This window comes from Nansenia antarctica (genome assembly GCF_963989245.1).
Source record: "Nansenia antarctica genome assembly, chromosome: 1".
Classification (NCBI taxonomy): domain Eukaryota; kingdom Metazoa; phylum Chordata; class Actinopteri; order Argentiniformes; family Microstomatidae; genus Nansenia; species Nansenia antarctica.
Genome location: NC_137674.1, coordinates 41,221,251 through 41,248,391, shown reverse-complemented (window position 1 = coordinate 41,248,391; position 27,141 = coordinate 41,221,251). Strand labels below are relative to the sequence as shown.

At 44.4% G+C, this 27,141-nt stretch overlaps 1 protein-coding gene across 1 annotated transcript; it reads right to left on the bottom strand.

Moving 5' to 3' along the window:
* Nucleotides 1-214: 214 nt before the first annotated feature.
* Nucleotides 215-27,033, bottom strand: setd3 (SET domain containing 3, actin histidine methyltransferase). The gene is made up of 13 exons (XM_080545563.1): nucleotides 26,986-27,033; nucleotides 21,045-21,177; nucleotides 19,965-20,057; nucleotides 18,388-18,536; nucleotides 17,400-17,472; nucleotides 16,741-16,997; nucleotides 9,149-9,207; nucleotides 8,314-8,428; nucleotides 6,951-7,025; nucleotides 5,672-5,838; nucleotides 3,827-3,912; nucleotides 2,744-2,904; nucleotides 215-2,622 (listed from the first exon to the last, which is right to left on the bottom strand). The coding sequence occupies exons 2-13, from the start codon at nucleotides 21,145-21,147 to the stop codon at nucleotides 2,017-2,019; spliced, it is 1,944 nt and encodes a 647-aa protein (XP_080401689.1). The 5' UTR covers nucleotides 21,148-21,177; nucleotides 26,986-27,033; the 3' UTR covers nucleotides 215-2,016.
* Nucleotides 27,034-27,141: the final 108 nt, after the last annotated feature.

Sequence of the window (27,141 nt, the reverse complement as noted above, 5' to 3'; positions counted from 1 at the left end):
ATACATTTGTAATAAGGCCAGGGGGCAAACAAGGGGAAAATACATTAAATAAAACTTTTTACCCCCCCCCCAATAAAGGGGAAGGGAGAGGGGGGAAAGAAGAAAGGATGGTGACCTTGTGTCTTTGGAGGAGAGGGTGGGCTGCTCCGGAAAAGACAGAAGAGAAAGGGGGTCAGAAGTTTGAGAGAAAGAACAACGCTTTACACAATTGAGGTGACAAATGAGATGAATTTTAATCTCCAGCCGTTCGATGTGGACAGCTTCTGGACAAGGTTCCTTGTCTTCTCTAGTCTGTACAATCGCCTGCCTTATGCAGAGAAAAAAAAATAAAACTACTGCATATGGTAATCCGGTGAGGATTCTGTTGTGACTGGATAACAAGGTGTCCAGGATTTGAGAGTGTATTCGGTTAAAGCTGTGTGGGCTCTCAGGAACTATACTTTTTTTTTTTTTTTTAAAGCAGCAAGTAGAGTGAAAATGTTACAAATGTGAAGTGTAGTAGTCCATGACTGAATATTTGTATTGAGGTTTGTGAAGTGCCAAAAGAAATATTCCACAGAAAATGCGGTGATATTTCAGCAAAGTGTTAAAAGAATTATAATAATAGGCCCTTAGTTACATAAACTCATTTCATTTGCATTTCAAGTTGGTAACAGACAGAATATAAGCGTCACTAACATTTTTGGAGTAAGGCTGAATTCAACTGTCTCATATGTCTTAAAATAGTCTCTCCTATCATGGCGTGCCATTTGCACTGGGGGGAGAAGACAACATGAATATGCAGAATTAGCCCCTTCTGACACGAACCACTGCTAAAAGATGAAATGATAACATACAAGTTCTGAAATAACCACTTGTTACTGTATGTGTCTGGCAAAGCTCTACATCGTGTCTCAGCATAACATGTTAGCATAAACCAACGCTGAAAATACTGTACAGAGCGGATGTCGACAATTAAAAACATCAGTCGGGTGTCGACCACGTCAGTGTTGGTCAGTTTAAGGTAAGGTTAAGAATACACTGTTTAATTCTGTCCAACAAAACAATGTGTTTTTTTGTGTGAGTGAATAGCAATTATGTAAAACAAAATTTCAATTTACAGGTCATGTTTTTCTGACGAGGCTTATATTGTCATCTCTTTTCTGACTTATGTTACGGTAGTCTTTTCGAGAAAGCCATACAGTGATATTCACTACTGCAACTTGAGGTGAGGTACATTCATAAAATTATTCTTAAGCTATCAAATGACCCAAATCCCCTGCTACGTACTCATTTCGCTCAATTAAAAGCACACAATGTCGATATCACATTTAATAGTACATACTTGTAAGTGGGAAAATATTCTGTTCCAGGAAGTGACAGGACCACCATTTTTGGGTCGGCTTATTTCACTAGAAATACTATTCAGTGAAAATAGGAAGTGCACCTCTAGAAGAGAAGGGCAGTGATGGTCTCACCTCAACAGAGCAAGAAAGACACACCAGAGAGAAAGACTGTTGACTGAAACTATACCAGACGTGTATTGAGACGAACTACAGCAATAAACTGATTCTGGGGCAAGGGGTTAGGAGGCAGAGATTTTGGCTTTGTGGAGATAAGATAACATTCAAATCACGTTTTTTTTTTTTGTCCACAAAAAAGTGGTGGAGACTCAGTTCTCGGTTTCTTGGCCTTACTACCCGCTTGGGTTCTCACAGCTCAGATTTCAATTAACTCAATGTAAACCAGTGAAGCACTGTTAAAAACTCAAAAACAAAGCCAGTTTTCATAAAAATGACAAACTTTACTGCTCAGAAGGCTGATACACTCACTGGCAGTACTAATCGACTGGCAGTCTCTGCAGCGGACAACTAACAAAAGCCACGATGGGGACGAACGGACAGCAAAAAGTTCTGTCATTTTGATTCAAATTTCAGCTCCTTCTTTTATTTCTGAGTCACTTTAGAGAGACAAAAATAAATAAATAGCAAGGGGCCGTGGCTGTTCTTCCGTAATAGAGGGGAAATCCCTCATCCTTCATTCACTTTTCTCTTTGGGTTCGTCTCCAGTTCGTTCAACACTTAGGTTGTCGACTTCTTGTGAACAAGAAGCAGCATTGCCATTTTCCATTTGGCCTTCCTGGGTTGTGTTAGCGTCTTGCATTGAGTTAACTACACCAGCTTCCTGGACTGGGCTAGCACTTTTGCTAGCCTCCTGACTTGAACCGGCGTATTCGCTAGCTTCCAGGGTTGGGCTAGCGTGGGTACCGTTGACCACCTTCCTGTCCCCATTGACGAGGGGAGCTTCCCTCTCCGCATCCTCCTGCACATGCTCCTCCACTTGGGTTAGCACCTCGGTGAGGCCCAGCTCCTGATCCACTCCCTCCTCCTCATCCTCCTCCTCCAGCTTGCGAAGAATGATGGGTAGTTTGGAGTCGGCGTCCGAGTTCTCCAGCAGGGCTATGTCGCTCTCCTCGTAGCGCGGCAGCGCGGCACCCTCTTCCTGCTGCTTCTGGAAGTGCAGACGCTTGGCCTGCCCGCTGGCCGTCGCCCTCTCCAGGATCTGCTTTTCGGCTAAACGAAGCTGGATGGCAACGCGCGAGTGGAGGGAAAGGTCAGGCTTCTCCAATGCACAGCTGTCATCCTGAGAGAGATGGAGAGAAGGTGAGGATGATGAGATGATGGACAGGAGGGTTGCAGGGGGGGAGCAAAGCATAATGCACCTTCAATTTGACATATCTCTGCGGACCAGAAAGCAAACTGACCTCAGAGCTGGTCTTGTAGGTCTTGAGGAGCAGGGCGGTTCTGGTCTCCAGGAAGGTCCACAGCTTGATCTCGTTATCCCAGCTGACGGGAAATTCGGTGTTGCCCAAGGTGAAGATCTTGTTGATGGCATGTTCCCCGACCAGGTAGTCCTTAAGCTCCTCTGGAGAGAACAAGGACACAACCGATTAAAATGGTAGAAAACCAAAACCCAGGGTCATTGGATTACACAGGTGGGAGCCAGAATCATTTTTGGTTTAACGCTCTGGTCAATCCCTTGAACACCAGACTTCAGGTTGGTTCAACAGTAAATAGGCAGGACCCCCTAGGTCAACTGTTTAAACGTTTGTTCTGAGTCTTTAGCTTGCTGGTTTGTTCTGAGCTCGCTATTAAATAAGGGGCTGAGGGGGGGGGGGGGGGGGGCAAGAGATGAAAGGGTGGGAGAATGAGTAACCCTAACCCTAAAGTGTGTGCGCTATGCTGTTGTGTCATCTCAGTAAAAAATAAAAAGTATAATGAAAGAAACAATATCGACCCCCCCCACGACCATTTTTTTTACCCTTGCCAACCCCCCGACCGGAGGGTCTGGAGCCATTTTAAAAATTAACATGCAGTGAGAGAGTGAATAATATATTGCGGGAGGGGGGGCCCAAGGAGGAGCCCTAGCCGGAGGAGGATGCAGCCTTGCTTGGTGGGGATTTATGACACTGCCGTGTTTCTGCATACATGGGTATGAATATTTCAAGCCCCCGCGGATCACTCCTGCCACACATCTGGTGGCCTGCCTTGATCAATTAGCCACCTAAGGGACAGGCAGCCTCTCTCTCTCTCTCTCTCTCTACTCCTTCTCTCCTTCTCTCCCTCTGGTGATCTGGGTAGGACGCAGTCGTTTGACTACAGTTGCTTGAGATGTGTGCTGGAGTGATAGCGTGGTATGTGTGTTTATTGTGGTGTGTGTGACTAGGTTTGTGACCACATGTGGATCCACTGGGAAGGTCCTGGTGCCAGGGTTTGAGCTTGGATGAGTGTGTGATGTTGTGTGTGTGTGTGACAGACGGGGTGTGTTTGTGTGTGTTCCATCTTACCCTCTGTCATGCAGAAGACCCTGAGGAAGGCCAGTAGTTGGGCAGAGATGGGCGGCTCGCTGCAGTGCAGGGCAAAGACACTAGACCTGAGGAATAGAGAGAGAGAGAGAGAGAGAAAGCATAGTTTGTCCTAGTCACAAAACATTTACTTCATGCTTCTACAATGCATTATGAACGCCTTCGCTCAACATTAACCTTGAAAACTCTTAAACAATCAATGTCGGTTAAACGTATTAAACTGGCAGTGGCAGCAGGTTGGGTATTGAAAGCCAGTAACACCACATGAGATGAGCCTCCCTGAATCTTTCAATACAAACTAAAACACTTTTTTTGCCCTTTCATTCATGACACAATTCCCTTGCCATTACACCTGGCATCTTCTCAGCTGAAAAACAGGGGAGAGAGGCAGACTTGACTTTTGAGAGTCCTTTATTCACCACTAATCTGGTTAATCAACTAAGCGAAAATAATAATGCGTCAAATAATGTATAAAAGAAAAACAGACCAAAGTGTCCATCCAGAGAGAGAACAAGAGCGATAGATATCTCTCTCTCCACTATGTCACAGACAACGGTAATTTCAGAGAGAGCAATATTTTCCTGCATTTCAGAGAATTGATCAATGTGACAATAGGCAGGACATGGTCGACATTATTGCACTGCAAACACATTATAGAGGCTGACTCTTGCAGAGCTACTATTAAATTACCCCTCTGCCCATTGCTACAGCAAGACTGAATCCGGGAGAGAAGTGGTAACACTTCAAAACAAACTCAACACAGACTCAATCGCCAAGTACCTTTCCACATACACACTTTCACCCATACTCCTCTCTGTGGCCTAGTCACTGCTACAGAAAAGACTGACCTATCAAAGTATGGTTTCCACCCTATGAAAACCTATCCAAAGTCTTGTTTACCTATGAAAACCTATCCAAAGTATGGTTTACCTATGAAAACCTATCCAAAGTCTGGTTTACCTATGAAAACCTATCCAAAGTCTGGTTTACCTATGAAAACCTATCCAAAGTCTGGTTTACCTATGAAAACCTATCCAAAGTCTGGTTTACCTATGAAAACCTATCCAAAGTCTGGTTTCCACCCTATGAAAACCTATCCAAAGTATGGTTTCCACCATATGAAAACCTATCCAAAGTATGGTTTCCACCCTATGAAAACCTATCCAAAGCAGTCAGATCAGTGATCACCACAAGGAAAGGAGGATGCATTGTTTAAGTATCCAAAGAGGACGGAGGACTTCCAACCGTTCCAAACAGACAGCGCACACACAACTCCTTTCATCATTCTTGATTGCTACTCACACCGCATTGGTTGACAGTGTTCTGTTGCTACTTCCTTTGAAAGCGATACATCACGATAACTGTCAGTTGAACAGAGCAAAAACGGCAACTTCGGGGGATTCTTTTTCATTTAATTTCCACTGTTGAGATTTAGCATGCCATCAATAAGAGATTAAAAAGCGTCTGATTAAAAATGCCACGGAGAGGATTGCTGCATAATATTAGGGTAATGATAAAACGATTAAGCTCGGTCGTGATGAAAGTGCCAGTGAATGATGCTATGTCCTGTGTTGTGAGAAAATGATAATAAAAAGTGTAAAACAAAAGTGTAAAATATTTACCACAATAACAGAAAAAACAAGCAACGGTAATACAAGAGGCCGGATGCCTAGACACAGATTAAGGCCTAGGGCCAAATCACATTGTGGAAAAACTGGCCCATGGTGTATGGGCTAAAGACTGGGGTGTCGGTGCTAGAGATGGATTTGAGACTACATCATGGTTATTGTGTGTGTGTGTGTGTGTCTCTTTCCTCAGGTCACTTACGCTGGGATGCCCGCGCGGGCCAGCACCTCGGCCTTCATGGCGTACAGCCGCTCGCTCTTGCTCACGCCCAGCTTGATCTTGACCCTGTCGTGGGCGTTGTCCTCGAAGAAGAAGCCGTTGTGGATGACAAATTCAGCGTTGGACCGCGTGCCGTAAAAGATGTAGATCTGAGGAGAGAGAGAGAGAGAGAGAGAGAGAGAGAGAGAGAGAGAGAGAGAGAGAGAGAGAGAGAGAGAGAGAGAGAGAGAGAGAGAGAGAGAGAGAGGAACAGGCACTGAATAAAGAGGAAGAGAAAGATGGATGCTCATAATTGAAGGAAGGGATCAGGGTTTGGGTCAGTTCCATTTAAATTTAGTCACAATTTAAATATAAAGGATTGGAAATGGCCATCATCACAAACTGATCTCTCAGATACCATCTTTACCAAATGTGTTCAATAAAGCGTTTCAACTTCTTCCCATCTGAATGGGTCGAATTCAGCCAAATTGACTGAAACCCTGGTGTAAATCTTTTGCAGCATTAGTTATTTTTCCCTTATGTACAGTATAAATGTGTGTCACACTTTAGTGACAGATAGGTGTACAAGCTCAAGTGTGTAGTACACAAGAGCACTACACTGGAGATAGCCAGTCAGCAAAAAAAGAGAAGGGTATTCCACTTCAGCTTCATAAGAGCAGTGAACCGAATAGTTCCACTACCATCAATACACACCCTACTCACGTATGCCTCCCAACACACACTACGCATTACATTACATCTGCAGCATTTACAGATAGCAGAACGGAGAGAATGTGTGAGGAGAGGGAGAGAGGGGGTGACGGGGGTAGAGTGAGAGAAGAGCGATAAACCCTAGAGTGGGGAATGCGGCTTAGTGAGTCTGTTTCTCCTCTGGCCGGACGATGAAATCTACCATGAGAATCAAGGATCAAGCAGCTCCACTTGACTCTCTGCTTTCCCAGCCTCCCCCCCCCCCGCCTTCATCCCATCTCCCACACCTCTCTGTCCCTCTGAATCTTATCAAATAATTCCCATTATAAAGGTGAGGGAAGGAGGGTGACAGAGAGATAGATGAGGTGGGTGTGTGTGTGTGTGTGTGTGTGTGTGTGTGTGTTTGGGGGGTGTGGGAGGGGGGGGTCTGGAGATGACGTGTAGTAGCCTAATTGCTAGTTGGTGCTAATGTCCTGGCTACAAACTGTTGCTAATACCGATCCAAATCCTTTTCAGATCTACAGAGGAGACAATGGTAAGGGCTAGATCAAAGCACATTAAGAGTACTCACCTGTTCATTCTCCTTGTAGTCTTGTAGGGCCACACACTCACACCTGTCGTCCTCCAGGTTGTAGCCTGTCGTGATCTGAGAGACACGCCAAACAGCCAGCAAGTCATTTCATTGACAGAGCTCATTCTTAACACGTTTTTTCCGTACGTCCTCTTTATTTATCAAGTCTCATTGAGGTCAAAAGAGCAGTTTTACAAGGGACGCCTGAAAGCGTAGTTAATGCAGTGGGCAATGGGCTACATTTTCTCTCCAATTCCGCTGCCACATGGGGCATAAAGAATTTCTCCTTTTTTGTCCTCGACTCCTTCATACAACTCAAGGGAATAATGAACGAGATAAGCAAGGCGTAAACACGGAAGGAAAACATATGCTAAACTAATATCATGTAATCAAGGACCATATCAATGTGGATAATTCTCCCGACTTTGCGTTAGTGAGAACTTTACAAATGGGCTGAAATTAAGGAAATCGAATTCACCCGCGAGCCATTTCTCAACAGTGAGAAAACAGAAGGCGGAATAGCAATAACGTAAGCAATGTATGGAGGAAGCTGAAAGCCATCTTTATTAAGCTAAAACCAAGGGAATACAATGGAAAGCATTCCATTATACGTGTCTTAATGACGTGCTTCTTCAAAGCACTGGGTTTTTCCCCAAATAAAATCTCACTTGAGGACACGTAAATGCGTTTTGCATGCATACGAGAGGGGGCGATATTATTGCTCTGGTCCAATCAGTCACTGAACACAATCAAAGCCAAATGAGTCCGATAAATAAAAGACCCCTTGAGAAGGGTGTAATCAAGTGAGGAATGTGTGCAGTGTGGGCTTTCTCTGAAATATATCATCTGTGAAATATTTTGAAGTGTGTGTGTGTGTGTGTGTGTGTGTGTGTGTGAGAGAGAGAGATAGATAAGCAAAATGTGAGTACTGTGATCTAAAAACTCCTTAAAAAAATAAGAAAAACATAAAAGGAAGTGTTCACCCTAGTTCCAAAATGCTATCAGTTAGCAATGGGTGTCTGTGGTCAGATAAGCAGAATCAAAGTGTACATTGAAGGCTGTCCCTGTCCATAGACTTTCAAGAGTGAAGAAAATAAAAATGATATGATTTAGTGATTTGGGTCAACTAAAACATATTGGGCCAGTTTCAGAGACAAGGCTTAAGCCTAGTCCTGGACTAAATCACACTTTCAATGTAAAATCTCCATTGAAGATGTTTTTTAGTCCAAGACTAGGCCTAAGCCTTGTCTGTGAAACCGGCCCTAAGAGTTTAAAAAAAAAACTAAGTAAAATAACAGATTCAACAGATCGTCTCCCTCTCCGGTACGTGTCTGTGTGTTGTAAACGCGTCGTTTGTACTCACCAGGCCGTTGGTATGGTTACACATGTCCCACAGCGGAATCAGAGCCAGGGTAACACGGCTGCCGTCCTCCGTGGGAATCTGGTTCTGACGGGTCATCACCGAGGATACCGCCCATCTATGGGGGAGGGGGTGGGGGTCGAAGGACATGACACGTTTCAGCAATTATAGAAGTACATGAAGGACTCCTAGCCTTAGTCATAGGTTGTATCTCAAAATCACACCATGGCTATTTCCCATAAACATAGTACACTACGTTTGACCACATAAGGCTTCTTGTGGGTAAAGCGATCATGTAAGACGCAGCGTTCGGTGAAATCTTGGCTTTGAGAGGGACAAGTAACTGTTGACTTAAGTAACGGTGGAGAAGTCATCTAGATCGTCAACTCAAAGACACTGTACAACAGTGAGTAGCAGTTATCTCATGTTATAATGTAGCGGCGTGCTCTTAAAAGAATGGTTTCTTAAGTGTGGCTATAAACTGTGGAGCCTCTAGGAAGCATCGGCGGTGACAAGACGCCGGCTCCCCTCCACACAGCCAGTTGCCCGGCGGGAGCGGAGGCTTGCGTCAGACGGCTCGGCAATCAGGGGGAAGATAAAAGGAGACCCCGCAATAAATTATTCCCTCAAAGATAATTTGGCTCTTAATGAAAGAACAATGAGAACAAACACCTCCGTTTGTGAAAGGCCATCCTGGAACGTGGTAGTGTGGTAACACACAAACACACACGAGGGGAGCGGCCATTTCAAAAACAGGCCAACACACCCACACGCACACACACAGACACTTAAAAACACACACACACACACACACACACACACAGACACACACACAGACCTGTAGTCGTCGAACGTAAAGGCGTCCTTCAAGGGCAGTTTGCTGGCGGTAGGATGAGTCTGGGGATTGAAGGTGAGGAGAAAAAGAGGAGAAGAAAGAGCCAGTGAAAGATAGAAAGAAAGAAAGAGAAAAAAAAAAAACACAAATCAGTGTGTGGAATTACATTATGCAGGAGGGGCTGCCTAACGGAACCTAACAAGAGGGTGTGGGAGTAAGGGGGGACGGAGCGTCCATCGGTGCGGGGCTGGGATCAGGGTGGCGGTAGCCCCCCATACATCACTGTCAACTTAATTTGTTGTGCCCAGCAGCCATCATAAATCTGCTTCATCAATTTGGGGTGACAAGAGAGAGGGGAGGGGGGGGGTGCCACGGGTGCCACGAGGAATCTACATTTAAAGCCACATGCAGCTGCAGCAGCAGCAGCAGCCGCGGCCGCACAGCCGCCTCCAAGGGCTCATTTACAAGCAGAAGAGATGGAGAGAGAGAGAGAGAGATAGGTAGGTAGGTAAGGTAGGGGTAAGAGGTACGGTGGAGGGAGGGAAGACTTACTACGGTACAGAGAGAGAGAGGAAGACAGAGGTGGGAATGAGAGAGGGGGGGGTGAGAGAGCGGGAGCAACGGTACAGGGAGGGAAGACTTACTTCAGTAAAAAAGAGGAGGGGGGAGAGAGAGGGAGAGAGGCACTGTGAAGATAGAGAGAGGGGAGCGGATACAGAGAGAGAGAGAGAGAGAGGGCACCAGGGTCTAATTCTGCCTCCTGAAGCCCCGACATGCAAAATGAGCATTATAAATAGACTGCGGTATGAATTCAGAAGTGAGACACACACACACACACACACACACACACACCTTTCTCTCTCTCTTTGTTATCCACATGCTCACGTGGATATTTCGGTGCTAACAATTAGCCCGCTGTAAACATGGTGAATGATCTGATGTGGTTGTAATATTCCCAGAGGACTGTTTGAGCGTGACCCACACACACACCTTTACTACCACAGACCGATCTGCCAGCGGCGCGAGTGGTCACATCATATTCCTCCCCCTGGGTGTGTGTGTGTGTGTGTGTGGAGGCGGTAATAGAGACAGTCCGGCAGTGACACTGATTCATACCTACAGTAAAGTGGGGAGAATCACGCTCACTGGGCGATATGACACGCAAAGGCCAACCACACACACACACACACACACACACACACACACAAACACACACACACCACCAAGCAACTGTAAAGGAACAACACAAAGGCTTCATTGGCACATGAAGGTTGACAGGCCCGGCTGTGGACCAACATTCTGGGGAGCGAGGAGGTGGAGGGTGGAGTCAGCGCAATTTCACCTAGGGTATATTTTTTTCTCTCCCCATCCCCCTCTTGCTCAAGAGTTGGAGACGTCCTGCCTGAGTCCCAACAGTCTTTTCAGTCTATAACTAGGCTCCACGGTTCCTTCTGAAAAAACACATCGGGAGGAGAGCATCAAGAGGTTCCCAATATGACACCCCAGGTCGAAATTTAGCTGACTCCACCCTCCACCTCCTTGCCCCCGCCCCTAACCCCTACCTTTGACAGAGGTGTGTGTGGGGGGGGGGGGTGTTGGTATATGGAGAACTAGTGAACGAGTGTTTGCTAGTGCTAGTGGTTACTAGTGCTCGTCTTGGCTCTCTGACAGCCATTAAAAGATAAGCGGCTGGCGGAGAGAGAGCGAGGGCTGAGGCGGGTTGGGGCCTGGTCCTGGAGGCCCCTTACCTCTCCGTGAACATGCAATGATGGAGGAGGAGGAGGATGAGGGGGCAAATCTCATAGGAGCACCCCAGTCCAGCCCCATAGCACCACGGTGCTCAGAATGCAGTGAGCTTCAACCGCACACTATCAAACACTCCCACGGTGGTCTACTCTGCATAAAGGTCTGGTATGATTGCAGCACCGTCACTTACAACAGCTCAGAGTCCTCCGTCGTGATCAATAACAACAAGCAGCCTAAAAGAAGGCAAAGCGGTGTCCTTTTTCCATTGTAAATGTTTATGCTGTGTTAAAGGTCTGCTCGTGTGTGGCTTCAGGAGAAAAGGGCTAGAGGCAGCTTCAGTGGAGAGGAGAGTGAGAACTGCAGTACAGCGGAGTGGAATAAATCTAGATAGTAGTAGTAATAGTAGCTTTCCTGGAGTGTCCTATAGACTAATGCATAGCCTGATTACTGTGGGTGGTTGTGGTGAGAGAGGCCTAGTTTGAGTCTGTCTGAGACAGTAATGAAGAGTTTTAGTAGAGAGAACTAGGTAGACAGGTGTAGTTTGGTTGACATATATATATATACACACACACACACACACACACACACACATACATACACATACACATACACATACACATACACATACACACACACACACACACACACACACACACACACACACACACACACACACACAGGAGGGCACCGAACACTGTTGCAGGTTGAGCTCTTGATGCATTAGCATCACCAGGCGAGGATCATCCATCATGTGCCACAGCGGAGTGTGTGTGTGTGTGTGTGTGTGTGTGTGTGTGTGTGTGTGTGTTACACGAGCACTGGCACAAGCCTGGGCAAGGTGAAGCAGGAGAGGGGTACAGCGAGGTAAGGGTAGTCAGAACAAGGTAAGTAAGAAAGGAGGGGGTTGCAGGATAGAGTTGGAAAGGAGGGAGAGGAGAAGAAGGGTCCTGTCAATCAATTAGCACAGACAAAGCCCCCACACGGAGCAAAGGCTCATGGGCATTAGGCCTGGGTAAAGGCTGCTAATTGGTTGAAGACCTACAGGAGGGCAGGGACATAATGACCTGACATCAGTAAACCAGCCACTCCATCAGTAATTTAGCTATGGGCAACAATTGCCATAAAGGTCGATACCAACAATGTGAAATACAATGTGGGATCATAAATATCTAGCCTATACATACATATACATATGTAAATCTGGAACAAGCTAGCCCAATTGTTCAAGAACATCTACAAAAGATGCCAGGTAAAGAAGGTGGCGAGTTTAAACGCCCCCACCACAACCAGAGGTGATCCGGGGACGACAAGCCCACTAGACCACTCTCTGGCAGAACCGTGTCTGGTTGAATGCTCATCCTAACATCAGAGAGTTCATTATTTTCTCCTAATAAGCGTCACATCCAACTAATGACACTCAAGAGCTCAAAAAGAAAGCGACGTAAACTCCTGTTTGAAATGCATTCCCTGACTGGACGCAACTTGATTGGCGAGAGCTACAGTATGCAGTGGTGGTGGTGGTGGTGGTGGTGGTGGTGGTGGGTGGGTGGGGGGTGGGGGGCTTGCTTTTGACCATTCCAATCATTTTCAGAGTATTGGAATTGGAGCTTGATTCTATGGTAAGGGACCTCTTCTCTCCTCCTCATTTGGCTAGGCAGTCTAGGAAGGTTAGACAGATACCTGGGCAGCTCTGGAGAGGGAGGGGGAGGGTGGGGGGCTAAAACGACACCTCTGGGACTCTAAACCATTTCTCATCACGCCGCCACACACATGCTCCGCTCGCCAAGGTTACTTTGCATTCGCTGCATACTGGGGTCACCTTATGAGGTCCACACACACACACACACACACACACACACACACACACACACACACACACCTCCCTGGAGGGAAGAGACACCCGGCTATGCTTCAGATGGCCCCCTGCACTGACAACAGCCTATCCCATCACACACCTCAGAAACAGGAGGCGGGGGGGGGGGGGGCGGGGGTAGAATATGTATGGGAGAGAAACAGACAGACACATACATAACTGACTCCCCAATTCCGACACAGGGGGACCTACCCCCTCCTTCCACCTTTCAAGGTGTGTGTGTGTGTGTGTGTGTGTGTGTCTTCTGCATGTGTGGGCACGGAGATCAGATAAAGGGGGGGGGGGGGCTGGGATGGACTGGACAGAGCGAGGGGAGGGGAGGGAGGGGGGGGTGAGAGAGAAAGAGATGGAGGAGAGAGGGGGAGAGAGATGAATGCAGAGGGGTTATTTTGTCAGTCCCCCCACTCTACATGTAGGAAGGTACAATCAGGTCAATTCAATTCAAAGCCAATGCGACAAGCTAATTTTCCAGCCCGGTCATCTGCGGCCGCCTCGGAGGAGGAGGAGGAGAGAGAGGCTCTGACATTGACAGTAGTCATTACACTGACACCACCGGCCCCCAACCTGAGGGAGGAGAGAGAGAGAGAGAGAGAGAGAGAGAGAGAGAGAGAGAGAGATGGTAGAGAAGAAAGGAGAGGGAGGATACAAGAAAGAGGAGGAAGAGCGAGGAAAAGGGGCATGAAGAGGAAAAGTGAAATGAAAAAGTGAAGAGGGAAATGTGGATGTGACACACACACACACACACACACACACACACACACACCTTGCCCTCTTAAGAACGTACAGCTCAAGCCAAGCGGGAAGGAGAGTTCACAAAGACAAAGAGTAATCTCCCTCACGTCACCTTTTACTCTTGAACGTAACACTGGCCGTGAAACGTCTGAGGTGCGACACATCTTCATTACCACAGTCAGAGTATTACTGCTGGTCCTCTCATGTTACTACACCATTATTACATGGTAATAAAACACCTATGACGTTAATTACATGTCTTCTCAACATCACGACATGAATAATAACATCCATGCTTGGTATACTGTGGTGATATCCTGAGTTTAGTTTGCCCTCGAGTTGAACTTCTGTTCAGGTTGAAGTCTCCTCAACCAACACCATCCACTTAAACCAAACAAAAACAGCATTATAACTCTATGGTGGTAGATACTGTCTGGTTTTATCCGGTTTATAAAGGTCACCCCCTGAAGTGGGGACAATGTTAACCACTTGGTCCACAAACTCAACATGCCAGTATAGTAAAGTATGTAAATCTGCCCTGATGCTCTGTGAAACCACTGATTAGAAAGCCTCAGATGTCCTTTTCATCTCAGCGATACAGGGTCTCAGTAAGAGCCAGGAACTTCTATAACCCACCACTGCCACCTTGTGGCTCTTCTCAGCATGTGGTCATCATAAGACAACTTGCTACAGAATCGAAAACTAAACAGTGCACAATGCTACTAAACTGTTAAACTGGTTTAAAACAGTAAAACCTGTGTGATTGTGCTCAGTGCATTCATCGATCTGAAAGGGGAGATTCTGAGAAATTAAAAGCCTAAACAACAAAAATTCTCAAAAATGGCGTAGTAGTAAAATGTAGGTAGTAGTAGAATGCAAATCCATAATTGTATGTGTCAATAGAAGTCAAGAAACAGTCACTGAAAATTATTTGGTTAATATTAGCCTAGGTCTTAAGACAATAACACCTAGTCTACACATTGCTGTAAAAGAAGAAAATCTTAAATTAAATAAATAAAGACATGCACGCCTATTGTCTGGCTAAAAGATACAGAGTCAGGGGGGTAATAAACCATAATCTAATTGCTTAGCCACCTTCTACTGAAAACTAACAAACATTTAATAAAAAACATGTCAGCAGTCCAGACCAGGAGACAATATGACAAACAAATTAACTACCGTCATGAATATTTGATGCCTTATCTTGACAGTAATGTGAAATGTTCATTTTTCTCCCACCTAATTGACAAGTCATTTAATGAAAGACAACCAACTGCCCCGACAAAGAATTTGAAAATAATTTGTAGAAGCAGATTATTTTTTTATTGCTCCTTTGACAGCAAAGAGAGTGAACCTTTAAGAGAGAGAAGACTTCATTGGCTTAATCAAAGGACGAGTTGAAAGGAGTCGTCAATTCCAAATGTCATTTTAATAACTGTAAATTACCATATTTGGAGATTTGCATCACAATATCTGGAGTTAGTCTACATTCCATAATAAACCTTAATCGCACCCTCTCTGTCTTCATCATGCCTGCTGATGCCATACAGCTGTCGACAGAAACTGGACCAGAAACCAACAAGGTTTGGAGGAATGCCGTGTTAATCTAGAGAAAGTTGCCTCTAGAGGTTTGTATGGAGAAACATCTAGAGGCTACTTGGCTAGTATTAACATAGGATGGGTGACATTACATCAGGCTAATGGCATAAGAGCAATATGTTGGCTAAAGGCAGCAAACACACTGAAAAGAAAGTTAGTATTAGCCCCTGAGAAAAGCTGAAGCAGCCACTAGCTGGGCTACATGCTTTACTCTGTTGAATGACAAGACAAATCGCCTCAAACATTGTATGGTACATTACAGCAATGTTGGCTTCAATAACACCATCTAGGCAGTTACTGTAAAGCTTCCTATATCAGTTAGTCAACAGCACAGATCTAGGGTCAGCCATAGTCTAGTTAAAATCCTAAGGGAGAAATAAATGGAAAAATCACTTTAGTGAAGTTCACAACACCCTGTTCTAATGTCCTAATATAAGATACCTGTTTTCTAACATTAACAAGTGTAAAAAAACGGTGTAAAAAAACCTTTTTCACAAACAAGTCAACCAGCTCCCCCTGTTGGTCAAGACTCAGTACTACAGTGACAGGTCCCCAGTGCTCTGTGTCATTGGCAGCTTATCAGGGCTAGTGAAATTGAGTGCAAGAGGGCACTCTAAACCTGCTCTCACCCATCTCCCACCTGCTCTCTTTCCCTACAGCTGGAAACCTCTTAAAACTTGATTCTTCTCGCCAAGCAAGGGACGTGTTGACAGACAGGTGTACGCGCGGAGACGGTGTGACGAGGGCGGGCAAGAGAGTGAGAGCGAGAGAGACAGAGTCAGCCTCACTACTTTAAGACTCGCCTAGCCCTGAGATTTACTCTCCACCTGGTTTCAAGGTGAACAGTAAAGCCATGGCTGTAACTCCTCTTTATTAGATAGGCCCAGAATACAATGTTTTAATATCTGTGGCACTGGGCCCGCAGACTGGGGCTCGGTCTTGGGTAAAGGTTTCAAGGTTCAAATAAATTACAACTGCCAACTCAGTTCAAAGTGTTTCAAAACACAGCTTCAATGCATTCAATTATAAAAAAGATATTATGATAGAACAAAGCCAAAACAATGGAATCTCTCAAAAAAATATGTTTTTGGGATACTACGATAGAGTGTTTGACTGAGCTGAGTGGTCAAACATAGCCACACACACTAGGGTTGGGCGGTTTCCAATTGTTTATGCTTGATACTGGTGCTGGACCAACACTCTTATGGCGTTTATTATAGCAATTTATGACGGTTTTATGACGGTATTGACAAATAAATACCATTGCTATTTTCAAAAACCGTGGTATACGGGTACAACCACCCTACCGTCTCACACACACGTTGCAGTGTCAGCAGTGAGTGCAAGTTGCACATTTTGGTTGCGCAATGTTGCGTCCTTCCAGTTGACAGATGTGGCTCTGGTGACTGTGGTGCCTGACACCAATAGCTGTGTTACGATCTGTTCAGGGTTGACATGGTACACTGATGCTCTCTGCAAGGGCACTCACTTAGATGTGGACTAAAGGGACAGTGACACTGCAAGGGGTAGTGCACTGCTCTGTCGAGTGTCCAAAATCACCTCACTTTCGAGCAACAGACGTTCCCTCATATGAAGGTGTGCTAAAGCAGATGACAACAGCGTAGGGGAGTAGTGGACCTCTCACCTGGACCACCTTGTAGAAGTAGGCGTACTGGCGCGCCGTGTTCTTGTACTGGCTGAGCACATCCTGGATGGCCTGTGTGGCCAGCAGGTGGCGCACCTCCTCCTCCTCGTAGTAGAGGGGCGTGTCGTAGTCCCCCGGCAGGGTCTTGATGTAGGGCAGCCAGGGGGAGGCCGGGTCGGCCCGCTCACACAGCAGGTGCAGGGCCAGGGTGACGTTGCCCATGGCCTGGAGGATACGGTCCTGGCTGTACAGGGAGCCTGGGGGGAATACCAGGGGTTCAAGTTCAAGGTTTCCACCGTTTTGTTGTTCATGCAGGGGAGAAAGGGCATTTGCTACAAAGGCTGACCCTTAATCAATATTGAACTTTTATCTTATCAGGAGATCTCTAGAGGTTAAAGACCTATTTTTTTTAAGGGAAACCTGGTCACTATAATGCACTACATGCTTTTTGACATCACACAACAAACATTCAGGACTGTGTTCCCATAAGTGGTGAGGGGGTACCCACTGGTCAGGCTTGGCTAATTCCTCCAGTGCTGCAGCTCAAGACTTTGATATCTAACTAGCTAGATAAATTACCTCTCAAATTGTCAGTCATGTTATGCAAACATACTCTCTGTGTGCAAATTGCAATCCAGATTTAAGATTTTAGGACTCACCCAGGACAGAATTTTTGGCAGATTCCACAGTCATCAGCATTTTCCTGGGGATCCACAGAAAAAGCTCTTCAGCCTGCACAGAGAAAGAATACATCAGAACTGATAGTGGCTTCAGTACTCAGTGATTATCCATTCAAGTGGCAAAGAAGCAAGATAATGCATGTTTATGACATTTTCTTTAACAAATGGGGCTCTCTCTATGGTGATACTTGCAATGTTTGTATCTAAGTAAGGGAACTAAATATCTAAAAGTCTTGGTGAATCGACCACAGCAAAGGTATGTGGAAAACCATGTTCATTTGTATTTGTCTGTAACCTATCCCTTTAATCCACTGGTAGCTAGCTACTATGCTGTAAGTGTATCATTAGGTGTGGCCAAAAGTACGAGAAGTAAGAGAATGCCACCAGCAATTTGCGAGGCCACCTTACATATTGCCTGAATAAGAACACATTGTCCTCTTAGGGGAAAAAAGTTTAGCTTAACTGTTAGCTGAAGTATGTCATTGATTTTAAACCCAGTTGCTAGTCCCTGAATCATGGTTTTGATTAGAACTGCCCTGTCGGTTCGATAGGGCTAAACGGCAGCCATTTTGAAAAGTCAATGAAGACTGATTGGGGGGGTCATTACCGGGAGAATATCAATGAGGTTTCCTCCCCAGTTGTGTCTAATAGGAGGAGCCGATCAATTTGTGTTAGTCAATGGAGGAAGTCTCAGGTCAGGGCCTGTAGATTGGAGAGTGATTCAAGCTACGCAGAGAGTTGGCTGAGTAGTCAGAGCATAGAAGCAAAATGCCTAGTTCTATACAGCTAAATCGAAAACAACAGTCCATTGTTGATCATTCCGTGGGCTTGTCTAAAGCCTCTGTTGGCTCTCTCAAAACATAGTCAATTGCATACAAATCAAATTTTCAGAGAGGCTCGAACAAAAGATGACATTCCTGACAATTCTAGCTATTTGGGCAGACTGTTGTGTATGGGAGGCACTCACCTTAATGTCTCTGGTGGCCCGGAGGCCGAAGCCCTCACCATCGAAATTGGCGACCTCAAAGCCCTCGCATGACGCCCCGCTGTCCTGAGCCCACGCCATAAGCTCTGGGAAGTACTCCTCTCTGCTGCCGTCAAAAATCACCGAAACACCTTGGGACGGACACACACACGCACCCTTTTCTAAGTAATGGATTTTGAACCAGGCCCCATTTCTATAGTTATATAACTCTAGATAAACATCTACTTATAGGAAAGGCGCGAGTGCGTAATCAAGGCTTAAGCGTTTTCAGGTACTTGTCCTTTGGACAAGTGAACTTATGTTTTAATTGTCCGAGAGCTCAAGTAACTTGTCCAAATATCACAACGCGTGTGTGTCTGTCTAACACACTACCAGCCAGTAATACATTACATGGCATTCCAATTCCAACAATTACTGTGGATCTAGGTGCACGCCAGAGAACGTTAGATTTCAGAGTTTAAAGTAAAGGGGTCCTGACAGCGCCGTTAATGTTTTGATTCAAAGGCATGATTTGCCAGATTCTCTAGGCATGACATAGATTGTTTGACAAGGCAGCTACATTGACAAGACAGCGTACATTGACAAGGCAGCTACATTGACGAGGCAGCATACAGGCAGCTACATTGACAAGGCGGCATACAATGACAAGGCAGCATACAATGACAAGGCGGCATACATTGACAAGGCGGCATACATTGACAAGGCGGCATACATTGACAAGGCAGCATACATTGACATGGGAGCATACATTGACATGGCAGCAGACATTGACATGGCAGCAGACATTGACATGGCAGCATACATTGACAAGGCAGCATATATTTGCAAGGCAGCATACATTGACATGGCAGCATACATTGACATGGCAGCATACATTGACATGGCAGCTACATTGACATGGCAGCATACATTGACATGGCAGCATACATTGACATGGCAGCATACATTGACAAGGCAGCATACATTGACAAGGCAGCTACATTGACATGGCAGCATACATTGACATGGCAGCTACATTGACAAAGCAGCTACATTGACATGGCAGCATACATTGACAAGAAAGCATACATTGACAAGGCAGCATACAATGGCTGAAAACCGGCAATGGTGCTGGTGTTTCGTCCAATAACATTTTGCATTTGGCCAGTTATAGGTGTTGAAGGAACATTTTGCTTGCTGGCTTGAGTAACGTGTCGGTTTCTTTCACTACGGACTTAACATTTCCACAAGCCAACTTCGCGGTCAAGAAGCTTGGCACTTTTGCGGGCAGTAGAGTTAATAACAGTCACGAGCACGGAATAGCATTAGAGTTTCTGATACAAGCTACACCGCCTCATAGGCAGCGAGAATGAGGTGCAGCATAGCTCATTAAAACATTTATAACTTTGACCGATCAGTCAACTGAAGGAGGAAATACTTTTTTGCAGATATTAATACATTTATTTATTTATTTTTCTCTTTGTTTTGACTTGTCCATCGAAGTGCAGGAGGAAGTCCACTTGTCTGAACATAACATGTACTTGCGGACCAGCCTTAATGTTGAGCCCTGGTGATCCTACCTTTTTGTTTCTTGCGGATCTTCTCCACCAGGCCGCGTATCTGGACATACTCCTCCCACTCTTTCCCTGGAGAGGGGGCTGCACTACTGCATTCTGAAGAAGCATGGGGAACACATCAATCATCATCATCATCATCACAAAGTTACAGAATCAGCCTGTCATTGGTTCCCTCTGAGAGTTCATCCCATTAACCGAAGAGGGGTAAACTACGAAGCAAGCTATACATACTCAGGATTACCAAAATTAGATTATCGTCGAGTTCAGGGTTCCTAGATGTCACGAACGCTGATCCTGATTCAACACCTGCCACTAATTCAAGCCCAACTTGAGTAGTGCTGCCTCTCCGGCGATAGAGTTACGTTTGGGGAATCGAAGAAAGCAGTGAGTCTGTACCACATTTTCATTGTCGCCGGAATCAATTAACGTCAGCTATTCTCAGCTTGTGTGCATTAACCGTTGAGACGCTTACTACACCATGCCATAAAACTTTGGATTGAATAAACTGTTAATGCAATAAGTGCTTGTGTTCAGAATCCTAACTGCTTTTATTAGCTACATCCCATTGTACACAAGAGTACAATTATTTAGCTTAGGTTCTTCAACAGTGGCATTGCAGCAAGACACAACATTACAATAATAGAGTAAAGTAAAATACGTAAAGTAAGTAATGATAAAGTGATAAAGTGATGGTAGTCGTACTACAGCAGAACCAGTCGTACTACAGTGGAATCAATACTGTAAAATGCTGTGCAAAGTACAATCAGCCTACATGCATCAGCGATCATTTCGACAACGTTTCAGCCCATGGGCTTTGGGCACACATTCAGAATAATGTGCAGTTAGCATGTGACATAGGTTGTCTGGAGTAGGAACTAAATTAGTTTGAAACTAAAGTTAGTCAGTCAGCCACAGATTAACAATGTCCATATAAGAACAATCAGGGGGGGGGGGCACACACTAGTGGATTCCTTAATCTATATGTATGCAAAATAACAGATCTTGGGATGATGAGCCTTCTAGGCACATATCAGGAGATGCAACCCCACCATCTCTGCTGCGTCTAGGCTATTCCATACGTACTCTGTAGGAGCTCAGATATGAGGTTCATCATCTCTTTGGGGGACACCACGGCTGTGGCGCCCGTCCCCGACTTCTGAGTCTTCACTCGACTCTTCTTTCCCATGGTCTGGCCGGACAGTGAGCAGGGCAGGGGCTGCAGACGAGAAATCGCAACTTTATTAGGCTCGTTTATTTCACAAAATCAAATGACTGATTGACTACTGATTATGTTTCAAGATGCACAGTTAGAAAAAAAGACTTGTCCCTGTAAGAGAAGAACCCTTTGGAGAATGTCTTACCCAGTCAAAACAAACTTCCTAGCCAACGTTTTTAAAATGATTTGTAGAAGACCACTAGAGGGCATGATAGACTGCAGAATCTGCTTTACGAGTCCCTCTAAATAGGGATTTGGTGTTAAGGCTTCATGGCATAGAAGGCACATAGTCATTTTACTTGGAAAGCAATGTAAAATGGCAGGATATTTTTGTTCATTTTGGCACAGTGCATACATCCCACATTTCCTTCCTCCGCTCTTGATAGCTCACGGAAAGAACAGGTCATTGAAATCATATAGGCTAGTTGTTGATTCAAGAACAAATAATATTAGTATATTAATAGTATTTCTACCAAATTGATTTCTACCAATACATATCAATTCCTGATACAGTATGTTTAACTGCGCCTCAATGAAGTTGAACACAGAATGATTTGTCATAGCAGACTATTCTAAAAACAAGAAAACGCAACTCAGAAAAACGTTTTGCCTAACTGAATGTGGATGATGAATGTGTCTTTGGGTGCTGTAGCCCAGGTTTGATCCAATAAGTAAGTAATATGGCCAGCACTGAGCACTCAGACAAATAAATAATTGATTTTTAATCATTGATGAGGTTGAACACAGAATGGTTTGTCAGAACAGGCTAGGCTACACAATAACATGATACCCTGGAAATGGCTGTTGGCAGGCCAACACAGGTTTCCTGAGAAACAAATAATCACTCAGGGGAGGCTGGTGGAAGTAGAAATCGGAGGATAGGCTCATTGTTATGCATGACAATGAGCCCATCTTCCAATTTCTACCTCCACTAGTAGCCACCCCTGCACTCTGGGGAAGGCGTTACCCTCTGATGACAGCATTGTGCTGGTAATGTGGTTGCTCTTGGCTTCTGGGATATTCCATTCAAGGCCCAGTTACGCAACTCGTTCCCTCTCTGTCGCGAGTATAATCTAGGCCTAACCACTAACATTTGAGCATGAACATCTTAGCATTAGATCAGATGAACGCTTTAGAGAAAACCCTTCAATCTCTTATGTAAAAAAAAAAAAGGGGAAAAAAGCCATTGCCATGACAACGCTGGGCCTTTGCCAGATATTATCCTAAAGGAGAAACAACCATGGCAAAGCACAAGGACACTATAGGCTGGACACAATAGTTTCTCGCAAACAAGAAGGCCTAGCAATGATCGGGAGATCATTATAACTGCAAATCTTTTAACCTGATCTGCAGATAGACATCTTCAAGTTACCTCTTGTAAAACAATTGTGTCATGTGCTTAATGACATAATGATGGCTTTAAATAGAAAGTGTCAACGTTTAGATAATATTACAAATCTGGACCTTTGACTATTTAGGCCAGCCATCTAATGTTTATTCATCATTCCCCTATGCAGCTGCCTCCCTCTCTCTCTACTCACTCCTCTCTAGCACCCCCCCACCAGGAATCTCAATTTACTGCCCCCCTCTCTCTATCTCTCTCTCTCTCTTCCTCAACTCACTCCTCTCTCCACCCCTCTCTCTAACTAGTTTCGACTCACTCCCCCTCTACTCACTCCCCTAGCTTCTTCTCTCTCTGCTTTCAGGCCTACTCAAAGTCCCCTTAGTGCCCCATCCCCCCTCTTTCTCACGTTGTCACCTGCTCAAGTCTTGCAAGCAGCAACTCCACCAAAACTGTTTTTGGCAGTAAGGAATGGAGCCAGCAATGCAAGCAGGCCAACTCCACTATTCCACTGAAAAGGCTTCACATAGGCAAAGGTGTGTGCCTGTTCAAGTAGGTTGATGGCACCACACCCTTTAATTCCAGCAAAAACTATATGCTAGAGATGAATAAAAGACAGCTGCGATTGCAGACCTTCGGCACTGTCACTTTATGACATGGGCCAAGTGCTGCAGGCAGGACAGCTGTGGCTTAGCTAATGGCCTGCCATCTGTAGTTAAAGTTATAGTCCACTCAGTGTGTCAGACGTTTTTAGACCTCAAAAGTGGTCTGATGATGTCAAGATCTGACACGATCTGTTAGGATATGCAGGGGAAACAGGAGGGACATGCATCTGGACGCAACATGACATGTGGAACATGAGCTCACTTTGGACCACTTTTGAATTCAGAAAAACATGATTTTGGAGTGATCTGTCACTTTGATAACAGCGTCTATAATTCAAGAGTGAGGGTATGCTAAAGGCTACTTTGTCCCGTTCATCAACCGCATTTGGGTAGCAATGACCTACAAAGCTTACCCTAGCAATCCGAACTGCATCAGTGCCTAGCTGGTTAGTTAGTTAGTATCACTTTGGTGACTCATTATGTGAAAACACTACATTTATTTTGATTGGAAGGGTTGAGAGCTGTCTGTGGAGCTGTGCGTAAAAACTCCCTCTTCGGCTCAGATGGACAAAGGTTTTGACCTCCTTTCAATGGTTTGGGGCCAAAACATGGGCACAGTTCACCAGCACTGACACTGTTTGAAAGGCTGCCAGGAATCCTCTACCAACACATTCAAGTAGGCCTGTGTGCCCATTAGGGGTGAATACTGAGCACTCAAAATGGAGGGGTCTTCCAAAAACAACTATGGGGGTGACAATTAAACTGTAACAGTTTAAAAAAGTCAAAGGCGGACGGGGGAGCTACTGTTGCTTCAGGTACAATCATGCTAGCAAACATCTAAACTACCTGGACTTGAAGAAACCATGCAGGGATGTCAAACAAGCCAAGAGGGTAGAACAGTTTACTCAGCTCAAGTCAGATATTCTTCTTATCCAGACCAGAACCATGTTGCCGTAACAGCTTAGTTAACTTAGCTATATGGATCTGGTTTTACCATCCTTAATATCATCAAGACAATTCCAAGACTGTTGCTAGCTAGCTAGCACCAAGTCAGTTTCTAAATGTTGGCTAGCTAAACTGGATTGCTAGCCATCTCACATGTCAATGTAAGACCTATAGGTATTAGGGATGGACGGTTTTTCGGTTAAACCGAAAACCGCGGTTTATAAAAATAGAAACGGTTTTTTATCAAAACCGTCTGAAACCGTTTTTTTTTTTTTTTTTTTTTTTTTTTTTTTTTTAGAAGAATAAAATAGAATAAGAATAAAACTGGAACATGTCACATGTTTGTCGTGTGTGAAAATAACAATGATACAGTCTGAATCTGCCACGCAATGAGTGAGAGGTTTGGTCAGTTGTGAAGAATAACTGAGGATTAATATCTAATTGGGATTATATTTAAGGGTAACGAATCACTCTATGGGAAAGATAGTTGCCTTCAGTTATTGGTAGATAGGAAAGGTTTTTTACAATTACTCGCTTACATTTAATAAGATCATTTTTGCTGCTCTCTGTAAAGCGCATTGGGTCACTTTTGTGAGAAATGCGCTATAAAATGTGATTTGATTTGATATCAATCAATCAATCAAACTTTATTTATGTTCTATAGCACAAATCATGCATTGAATGTAACTCCAAGTGCAGTATTTACTAAACCACAATATAATAAAACAAGAGCTATACGGATCAAGAGTGTTTGTGCACAGCGCCACTGTGTGTGAAGGCGCTACTGAAAGTGATGACAGAACGCATGTCTCAGAAGATACGCGGTCACTTAGTGACGCAAAGGTAGTTCTGTATTTATCTCTATCTGTATTAGTACATTTATTTTGAAAGCTCTATTTTGACAGCTCTACCATGGGCACTTTTATTTTGATGGGGCATTCTTTGTTGATTGACTTACGACAGTTCAGGACGAGTCAGTCTCGCGGCATGTGGTTTTTATGAAAAGCTTTAAGTATGTTCACTGCATAATTCTAAGTCTAATATTTCAGTGATTATTGAGCAGTATTCAAATATTTAAATACATTGAGCAGCAGCTGAAACTTTGTCTAAGAACCAAGATATTGAGAAAGCAGTTCATTCAATGAAGACGCTGTTCCAAGAGATGATCTTCCGTGCAGGCGTGCACCCTGGATCAGCGGAGCTGGTGTGTTAAGTGTTCATGTGTTTTCATGTATGGTGTAGCTTACAAAAGTCTGCCTTTCCACTTATATTTGTGAAACTAAGTAGCCTAAATGTGTTGCGACTGTGCTAACGGTGTTTTAATGGTGTTCGACATGAGTGTATTGTAGCAGTAGGGCTCAATTATTTGAAATTGGCGCTCTTTTTAAAAAAATTATTATTTTTTTTTTTTTTTTTTTACTGTATTTTTCGGTTAACCGGAAAACCGCGGTTTTACTCTCTGACGGTTTTTCGGTTTCAATAATTGGAAACCGTCCATCCCTAATAGGTATACATTGATACACTAGTATAGCAGCAATCTGTCAATCTGGCTAGCTAGTCACTAGTAACTAGCGTAGCTGGGTAGCTGAATCACGCCCATCAAACAAGCAATCTGACTGGCTAGATAGATAGACAGACAGATAGATAGATAGACAGACAGATAGACAGACAGACAGACAGATAGATAGATAGATAGACAGACAGACAGATAGACAGACAGACAGATAGACAGTAGGGCTGGGTATCGCCACTGATTTCCCAAAACGATTCGATTCCGATTCACCAGCTCAGTGAGCTCACGATTCGATTCGATTCACGATTCGATTCGATTCGATTCGATTCCGATTCGATCTAGTTACAATATACATTTTTTGCTTGAATATGAAAGAGATTCTCAGAACTAATGCTATAAATGGTTCAAGGAACCCTATAACATGTAGCATTGTTAAACATATCAATGTTTACATTAAGAATTGACTCCAAAGCAGTTACATGAATGTACTTTTTATTGGAACATAAATGAACATCATTGACCAACATTTTGCTAATCCAAAATGCACCCAGACATCTGACTTTAAGCCTGGTGGTGACTTGAGTGTCCCTGCCATCGCCATGTTTTTAGATTTTAGTGTTGAGACCTCTCGTTGCGTGAGATATGATAAATTCTTGTAGCGCGAGATCTCGTTGCGGGTTGAAGCTGCAAGCAAAAAAAAAAAAAAAAAAAATAATATTTTTTTTTTTTAAAAGATCGATCTCGGGATTTATGAATCGATAAATCGCTCATTCAATGAAGATCGATTCAGAATCGGGAAATCGATTTTTTGAACCCAGCCCTAATAGACAGACAGATAGACAGATAGATAGACAGACAGATAGACAGATAGACAGACAGATAGATAGACAGACAGATAGACAGACAGACAGATAGACAGACAGACAGATAGATAGACAGATAGACAGACAGACAGATAGATAGACAGATAGACAGACAGACAGATAGATAGACAGACAGACAGATAGACAGACAGACAGACAGATAGATAGACAGACAGATAGATAGCGGAGGAGCCCATTCATTTAGCTAATCTCGCCCACCTAGCTAACGCAGACAATACTAGAGGATTGATTTCCATTATTAGCAAACTGAAATGAAGCTCGCTTGTGTGCTGAGGTGGCCGGTGTAGCCTGCATGCACACACTCTGAAAGGGGAAGCAACCAGTTCCCACAACGTTCATCTGGCTGGCTGGAGACGTTAGCTGTAGCTAGCTAGCCTGGCTGCGATCTTTGCAAGTGACGTTTGAACTGCAATGCAGTAACTGTCAAGTAAAGCTTTGAAACAGGAGCAATATGGCAAGTAAACACGAAGCCATAGTTGTGGTGATAAGTGAAAATGTTTCGCGAAACTATTTATTTACCTTCTAAATGACAGCAGCAGTTCCTCCTGTCAAACTGGAATTCAATCCTCTTCCACAAGGTACAGGAGTAAAACCGAACTTATCGTTCATGTAGCAAAACCACGCCTGACACCGTTTTCTAATGATTTGATTGGATTACAGAGGATTTACCCCAAA

Excerpts from the sequence above, each read along its gene's own strand:
- setd3 (XM_080545563.1), bottom strand. The coding sequence starts at position 21,147 with ATGGGAAAGAAGAGTCGAGTGAAGACTCAGAAGTCGGGGACGGGCGCC. Across the intron at positions 9,208-16,740 it reads ACTTCTACAAGGTGGTCCAG|ACTCATCCTACCGCCAGCAA; the intron begins GTGAGAGGTCCA and ends TTCAATCCCCAG. Across the intron at positions 7,026-8,313 it reads GTAACCATACCAACGGCCTG|ATCACGACAGGCTACAACCT; the intron begins GTGAGTACAAAC and ends CGTGTCTCTCAG.